The sequence below is a fragment of the Aulonocara stuartgranti genome (genome assembly GCF_965226115.1).
Source record: "Aulonocara stuartgranti genome assembly, chromosome: 7".
Lineage (NCBI taxonomy): Eukaryota > Metazoa > Chordata > Actinopteri > Cichliformes > Cichlidae > Aulonocara > Aulonocara stuartgranti.
Window position 1 is genome coordinate 27312532 of NC_138945.1, and position 8530 is coordinate 27321061.

The 8530-nt window shown below is 37.7% G+C and overlaps 1 protein-coding gene across 2 annotated transcripts; it reads right to left on the reverse strand.

Annotated features, from left to right (window-relative positions):
- Nucleotides 1-5: 5 nt before the first annotated feature.
- On the reverse strand, nucleotides 6-4907 carry ube2g1b (ubiquitin-conjugating enzyme E2G 1b). Of its 2 annotated transcripts, none has more exons than XM_082538278.1 (6): nucleotides 4185-4907; nucleotides 3703-3805; nucleotides 3509-3606; nucleotides 1458-1636; nucleotides 1171-1277; nucleotides 6-918 (listed from the first exon to the last, which is right to left on the reverse strand). In XM_082538278.1, exons 1-5 carry the CDS (start codon nucleotides 4225-4227, stop codon nucleotides 1182-1184), a joined length of 519 nt encoding a protein of 172 aa, XP_082394404.1. In that variant the 5' UTR covers nucleotides 4228-4907; the 3' UTR covers nucleotides 6-918; nucleotides 1171-1181. The 2 variants fall into 2 exon arrangements, with proteins under 2 accessions (XP_082394404.1, XP_082394405.1); XM_082538279.1 differs by having other exon boundaries at nucleotides 1171-1281; nucleotides 4185-4903.
- Between the last annotated feature and the right edge of the window lie 3623 nt (nucleotides 4908-8530).

Consider the following 8530-nt stretch of genomic DNA (forward strand, 5'->3'; position numbering starts at 1 on the left):
GAAAGAACAGTATCTGCACGACTTTATTCACACTTATATCAATACAACTATTTCATTTGACATATCCATGCTATTGTAACCATAAAAAAAAAAAAGCTGTTACATATAAACTTCTGTAAGAGGTATTAAAATAACTGCTGACCTGTGACCTCTTCCATAGGAATGAGAGAATACATTTACTCTACATATGCAATCACAAGGATAGGAAGAAAGTCTGTTAATTTAAAAAAATAATAATAATTAAAATCACGGTTTCTCTTTGGTTTGTATGAGACACCTTTTTTCCTTGAGTTAAAAAAAAAAAAAAAGGCTCTTAAATGCAGTCCTTGCTGAAGTTAAGGCAGTGTTCAAGTTCACCAACAAAGGAAAGAAGAAGCACCTGAGAAAGAGGAAGATGTGTTTATAGATTTCCATCTGATCAATGACTGCGATTAATGAAAAACTGCATATATAGTGAAATGAGTGGCTCAGTGTTGCAAATTGAAGGAAAAAAAAACTCGAGCAGTCGACACGCAACAGCTTCACTACAAATAAATAGATTAATATAAACAAGCTTTAGAGAAGGTGCATTTATCCTGGTGCCTTCTCCAAAATCTGATGATTTTTTTCCCCATACACAGAATTTAACATTACACTACTTAAATTATGGAAATCATCCTAAATATTATGTTAATACATTTACTTTGGGGGAAAAAAACAAAATAGGAGCAGTGTACTGTCAAATTCCATAAGTATGCAAGCCACACAAAAAGGCTGCACATGTCCTGCTAGTGAAATGCTGATAAAGTGGTAATGATATAAAACTGCAGCATTGATGTTACTGCTGTTCAGCAATATTCATGAAGAAGTTTCTTCACTGGCAAAAAGTTGCAAAGATCTGCCAGCCATCTCCCTCAACGGGCAATCCACATCCAGCTCCTACCCAAGAAAAAAATAAACATTTCAGTTTCTGTTCTAGTTTCATAAGGAAGTAAATCACTATGGTAGAAGGCTATGAATTCAGAGGGCTCTAAAAATCAAACAAACTAACAAAAACAATAAATAAATAAATTTGTAATGCATGAACAATAAAGCTTCTTCTTGTCATTACTTAAAATGCAGCTAATGCCAAACTTGCTCAAAGGCAGCCTAGCAGATGTGAAGAGGTTAAATCTGGGTGATTGTACTTACAGAACTGATGATCAGACTGACGCCTTAGTCAAAAGCAGTGTCTTGGCTTTTCCGTACACAACGCGCCACCTTTTTCTTAAAAATTCCTGTAGGATCTTCTCTCCACTCTTTCTGCCGGGTATAATAGACAGTGATTGTATACAGTGTCATTTACTCCCTCCATCACTTCTTGTTTCTACATCTTGGCCACACAAGCTGCACAAATCAGAGATGCCTGTAACACGTTTACTTCATTTCTCTTAGAGCTTACACGTTGTCTGAAGCTAGCGGAGAACATGAGCACTTACAGCTGCATCCACATTGGCAGGAGAATCTACATTGGGATCTGCCAGCATGGAGATGACACTGATCATGATGGTCTCCACTGTATGGATCGGTAGCCAGCGCTCCTCAGGCTTCTCGTAGCCGTACTTGTCCTCACCAGGTTCGTGCAGAATGGAAATGCAAACTTCGCCATTTTTTGCCACTGGCATAAAAGAAAACAGGAAAATAAACAGACTGTTACAGTGCTGCAGATATAAAATAAAAGGTAAAAGCTCATTAAGGGACTTTAACCACAAGTGGTGTGGTATAGGCTTATTCCATACCACTTGTGGTAAAAGTGGCTCATGTCATACCACTTAAAAGTACACGATTGATGGATCTATTGATCCTCACCCTACTGATATAGTTAACATACACAGACTACCAACTGAAGAAGCAATCATAATAGCAAAATAATGATAATAAAAGCAAAACATGTTTCTTCTTAAAGTGTTATTGGTTATGTATTTAATGTCATTTAAAGAATTTTTTCCAGATTCACAATTTATTTATTTTATAAAATGAAAATTTGAGTAATTTAATTATAAATATAATTAGTTTTTGTCCCAAGTACAATCCACATTATTACTTAAAAAGCAGATTTACCATTCCTTCACTCTGGTATCACTCAATTTCAATCATTTCAACTAAATATTAATTGTGTTATGTATATATGATGAAACCAATCAGCCAGCTGAGAGACATAATCTGTCTAGCGTGTATTGAATCAGCCCTGGGACCCAAAACATGTCACCTAGAACGGGCAAAGGAGACATCCTGGAAGAGAATAGCAGCTCTACTCTGAGGTCCTCACTCCATTTCTAAGGCTGAAAGATGACACCATTCGGAGAAAACTCATTTCCATCACTTGCACTTGTGATCTTATTCTTTCAGTCACTACTCAGAGCTTGTGACCACAGGTGAGAGTAAGGACATAGATCAGTCGGTAAACAGACAGACTCACTTTTACACTAGTCTCCTCACCACAACGAACCAGTACAGCACCCACACTGCTGCCAAGACTGCACCAATCTGCCTGTCACTTTCCCAACTCCCCTCTCTTGAGAACAAAACCCAGATATACTTGAACTCCTCGACTTGGTGCAGCAACTTGTCCCCTACCCAGAGTGGGCACTCTCTTCCAGCTGTGAACCGTGGCCTCAGACCTAGAGGTGCTGATTCTCATCTCGACAGCAAACCACTCGGGTGTAACCTGAAAGTCATTTCTCAATGTAGCCAACAAAACCATATCATCTGCAAGAAGCTGAGACAAAAGACCCGATATCCTCCGTCAATTAGCTGTGTCTAGAAATTCTCCCCATAAAACGAGTCTGTGACAAATAAAAGCCTTGGCGGAGACCAACACCCACTGAGATCGAGTCTGATTTAATGCTGGGAATGCAAACAACTAAAAACACCTAAAGCTAAATGATTACTACAAGTAGTTATAATACACAGTTTGCCTCTTGCTTTGCTCAGGGCATGCTGGCATGTCACAGAAGCAAACAGTTGCTACTTTCCCATCTGTGTTTTGGGAGCAAAGTAAACATCTTTTTTTTTTTTTATGTAGGTCTTCCAGTCCAGTGTTGGACAGCCACATCAGGTGTTTTCACTGTGATTTAGTGGTCATTAAAATGTGTTCAGAAATTGCAAAATGATGATGATTAATCTTGTAAATCACACACGCTGCTCTCCGGTATATAAGCTGCATTTATAGGGTAAAGGTAGTGGTATCGGCAATGCTGGCCCTGTATTTGCTTCATATCTGATCAATACCAAAATCTGCAGTATTGCACAGCACTACTGTACATACCCGAGTGTTAAGCTAAGGCTTATATATTTTTAAAACTCATAATTCTTGTATTTTTTAATAATATAAATTACCATCTAAGCCATTGGCTGTGATTAGAAGTAATGTTTGCATAATCATAACCACAATTTAAGACAGCCCCCCCCCCAAAAGAAAAATGCTAATTTTCTATCCTTTGATGTAGAATACATAAAGAGGAAGAGGTTCTGAGATGCTTGCTCTTACCATTTGGATGCCAGATTTCAGTGGCGAACTTCATCTTAGGAGGCTTCAAAGGATAGTCGCGAGGAAATGTTAAGATAGCTTTGAAGAAACCTCCTTCACTGAAAATGAGAAAGAGGATGGTGTTAACAAGACCAGCTTTAGCTTCAGATGGATATAAATCCATTAGTTAAGATCAATAAACAAGAATCACTCACTATAATGTGTCTTGAGGTCCAATAACGACCACTTCCCATTGATAGATGTTATCATCGTCCACGAGCCCGGCAGAAAAGCCGTCCACTGGGTTCTTGATCAGTTCTGCAGATTCAAAGTGATCAAACGTGTTTAAACTCACCACACTGTGTGTTTCGAATAACATCAAGTAGACATGGAGAGAGTAAGCACATGTAATGAATGGGGGTGTACTGACTTTTAAATAGTAGCTGTTGAGCAATAGCAGCTAGCCTTAGTCATATGTCCGCTAACAGCTGTGTGACACGCTATCTACGCGCGACACGTGCATTACAACTACATTTTCAAGCTTTTATATATAAAACACACAGGTCACATATGACAAACACTGCTACTACTAAACAACAACCAAACGAAACACGTCTGCTTCTCACTTGTGACTGACAATAAAACAAAGTGAAATGCTAGTGTCCACAGACTTAGCAGCAACAGTTAGCTAACTTACCTGATAATTGTTTACGCAATAACAACGAAGACTGTCCCGTCATTTTACAAATGTATGTTTTCGAGTAAGAAGTAACTAACACAAACTAAAGCTGTGGAAACGATTTAAACTACACCGTCCACGTTTCTTCTCTCTCAGACAGCGCCGTCAGTGACTTATAAAAAAAGTGGTCTGAGGAAGTAGTGAGCCATTTTTACCCTGAGTCAGATCTCTCAGGCAAATCTTCCTCCCCATGTACGTAGCATACCACAAATGTCAGGGTAAAACTAAGCTAAAACTGTGCTAAAATATTTAATTAAATCGAATAAAAATACAACTGGGTTTTAGAAAAAATGTAACGTAAATTAAATCATGTGCACATGTAATGACAGTTAAACAGCCAAATGCCGTGCATTAAAAAAAAACAAAAAAAAAAAAACAAAACCTCTGTTATCTGCTAGCTTAAAAAAAACTATCATTTTACCTCAAATTAACCAGGGAAACATTAAGACTACAGATATTAAAAATCTCCCTAACAAACATATAACTGACTAAAACACTTTGTTTCTCCTTTATGCATATTAATGTATAATAATAACATAATAATAATGATAATAATAATACATTTTAATTATAGGCGCCTTAAAGATCGTCAAGGTCACCTTACATTAGTACAGCAAAATAAAAACATAAGGCCCTATAAATGGTAAATGGCCTGTAGGACCCCAAAGCGCTTCACATATCCAGTCATCCACGCACACATTCACACACTGGTGATAGCAAGCTACATTGTAGCCACAGCCACCCTGGGGCGCGCTGACGGAGGCGAGGCTGCCGGACACTGGCGCCACCGGGCCCTCTGATCACTACCAGTAGGCAACGGGTGAAGTGTCTCGCCCAAGGACACAACAACCGAGACTGTCCAAGCCGGGGCTCGAACCGGCAACCTTCAAATTACAAGGCGAACTCCCAACTCTTGAGCCACGATTGCCACGGCTATATATATATAAACCCTCTGATGTATAACCTTTACTGTTAAGAGATATACAGTATGCATAAAAGCAACCCACAAACCTGTTAGATAATTTATCCTCATACCTGCTTGAGATTTAAGACATTATTAAGTACAGGTAAGTATGATAAAGTCCTGTTTGCTGTTGCATCACTCACTATACACTTTTACAGACACTACACAACAGTATGGGCAAAGTTGACAACTTAGCACTAAATATATTGACACAAAGAACTTTAGAAATTTATATTCTAAATAATATATTCATACAATAAAAAATATTCTCAGCCTTATTTTGATATGAAATTTTTTAAATAAAAATCTTAATGCTCAACAAGAAAAAAATTAGCATGGATTTGTGATATATGGAGAGCAAGTAAAAATCCCTTGTTTGTCTTGTCAGACTTACTCTGGATACAATTGTTCACAGTAAATTCAACCACTCAAATGTAGGCAAATGTTGACACAGAATACTGAATTACAACTGTTCTGTGATATAAAAAAGTGGAAATCAACACACAGAAATATTAGTCAGGGTTAGCAATAGTTGGAAAGCTTTCATTACATAGTGTTTATACTTACTACATAAAGGCCATTAATAAGAAGACTGTTTTTTCTATGGTACTTTGAAGACTTTAAAGCCTTTATATTTCTGTGTTGGATGACTGAATTCGCAGAAATGGCCTATATAAAAACTTTGCTCTATTCAGGCCTTTTAACCTGAACTAAACTCCATATAGTGGGATATAATAGTGCTGGTTACCATCATCAACTCTTATCTAGCATATATGTCCATTCTGCAAAATATGAGCTGAGTATGGGTGAAACTTATTTTAGTGGCACTAGGTCAACTGTAGCAGTGCACCTGGAGTCACCAACGATTCATCTGGCTCTGGTTGCTAGCTTAAATCGATATGAAGTATTACCCAAACTGTATAATCTTTCACTTTCACTTAAGAAAAAGCAGTATTTGTCGTTAACATCTGCAAAGTACGAAAATGCTTTTAAATGTAATATAAAACGAAGGTTAATGATGATTGTTTTACTTTTACTTATATCCGGAGATGTGCAACCAAATCCTGGACCTGAATTGAAAAGTGTCCAGACCCCTGCCGATTTTAAATCTCAGCCAGGGTTAAAATGTGTTCATCTAAATGTACGCAGCTTATTACACAAGATGGACTTGGTCAGAATTTGGGCGAAATCGACAAACGCGGATATTGTGATTATCTCCGAAACTTGGTTGTCCAAATCTATTACAGATGATGACATCAACATAACGGGATACAATCTTTATCGCACAGATAGGCCTAGGAAAGGTGGAGGCGTAGCAATTTATGTTAAATCAAGATATGAAGTATCCATTGTTTTATCTGTATCTATTCCTAAACAAATGGAATTCTTGGCTTTGGATATTAAAATAGTAAAGTCTCTTTCTATAACAGTTGTTGGGTGCTATAGGCCTCCGTCTGCTGTAAAGGAAACTTTATTATCTCTAAAGCATCTTCTGTCCAAATTAAAATATAACGAACTTCTATTGGCCGGAGACTTGAACTGGGACTGGCTGAATATAGCTTCTGATGAATTTAAATCCTTCTGTGACTCTGTTAATCTTAGCCAGTTGGTCAACCTACCTACAAGGCCAAATATAAAGAGTCCTGACAAATCTACTTTGATTGACCTAATTCTAACAAATGTCCCTCATAAGTTTCTGTCTCTAGGCGTGTTTTGTAATGATTTAAGTGATCATTGTGTAGTTGCTACCAGTAGGAACACTAAAATCCCTAAATGTAAACCGCGTATCATCTGTAAAAGAAATTTTAAAATATTTAATGAGCAAGCGTTTCATTATGACTTGTCTATGGTAAATTGGGAAAACTTGAGTCTGATACCAGACATCCATCTGGCTTGGGCTTATTTTAAAGAAATTTTTATGAAGATTTTAAATAAGCATGCACCTGCCAAAAAATTTAGGGTCAAGGGACGGGAGAACCCTTGGTTTTCATCGGAATTATCAGAGTCCATCCATCAGCGTAACGTGGCATGGGCAAAAGCTAGGAAAAACGATTCCCTGACTGACTGGTTAGACTTCAGGAAATTAAGAAACAAATGCACGACACTTATCAAGAAGGCTAAGTCAGAATATTATTTATCTGTTACTACAGAAAACCTCAATAACCCTCAGAAATTTTGGAAAGTAATTAAGTCCTTATCTATAAATAAAATATCACAGGCTCTTCCAAAATTCATTTTAAAAGATTCTGTCCCAGTTTATGACAGAACTGAGGTCTTAAACAGCTTTAACAAGCACTTTGTAGCTACTGGTTTTTTATTTAACTCTGTTGGAGCAGCCCCCATGATTCCCTGCACAGAACCCCAAACATATATTGGGGAGCTTTTTGATTTTTCTCCTTTTTCTGTCCAGGAAGTGCATAAAGCTCTTAAAGCCTTAGATCACAGGAAACCCCCAGGGCCAGACTTAATAGAGCCCTATTTTCTGAAAATAGCAGCTGATTACATTGCACAACCTCTTACGATCCTTTTTAATCTTTCAATCCAAAATAAAGAAATTCCACTTGTTTGGAAGTCTGCTTTTGTTACGCCAATATTAAAAGGAGGCGACCCGGCCATTTTGACTAATTACAGGCCAATATCAAACTTGTGTGTTTTGGCAAAAGTCCTTGAGTCTCTCGTCAGTGAGCAATTAAAAGAGTTCTTGTACTCTAATGAAGTTCTTTCAAAACTACAATCTGGGTTCAGAAAACAGCATAGTGCTGTCACGGCTGCCACAAAAGTGATAAATGACATACTTGTTGCTCTTGATAAAAAACAGCACTGTGCTTCTCTCTTTATTGACCTGTCAAAAGCTTTCGACACTGTGGATCACGCCATTTTAAAGCATAGGCTTCTTTCTTTGGGGCTGTCTAGACATGTTGTCTCCTGGTTTACTAATTATTTGAGTGACAGGACTCAATGCATTAAATGTGAAAATCTGTGCTCAGAACTTTTGAATATTCACACTGGGGTGCCACAGGGTTCAATTTTAGGACCTCTGCTGTTCATCATGTATATAAATGATTTGGGACAAAATGTGTCCAATGCTAGTATGCATTTTTATGCTGATGACACAGTTATTTATTCCTTTGGCTCAAACTTTGAAAAGGCAATAGAATCGTTGCAGAAAGCTTTTGACGTGGTTCAGCACACACTTCTGGAGCTGAAATTGGTTCTCAATGCTGAAAAGACAAAGCTAATGTTGTTTTCAAACATGAAGAGATTTCCTCAAACTGTCCCCTTGGTGTCCACTCTTGAGGGAAACCTCATAGAAGTGGTGCATACGTATAAATATCTTGGC

Bases quoted from the DNA above. Each gene is read 5' to 3' on its own strand.
- ube2g1b (XM_082538278.1), bottom strand. From the start codon at position 4,227: ATGACGGGACAGTCTTCGTTGTTATTGCGTAAACAATTATCAG. The intron at 3,806-4,184 runs GTAAGTTAGCTA...TTGAATCTGCAG, and splicing joins ATTGCGTAAACAATTATCAG to AACTGATCAAGAACCCAGTG. The intron at 1,278-1,457 runs GTAAGTGCTCAT...CCCGGCAGAAAG, and splicing joins CTGCCAATGTGGATGCAGCT to AGTGGAGAGAAGATCCTACA.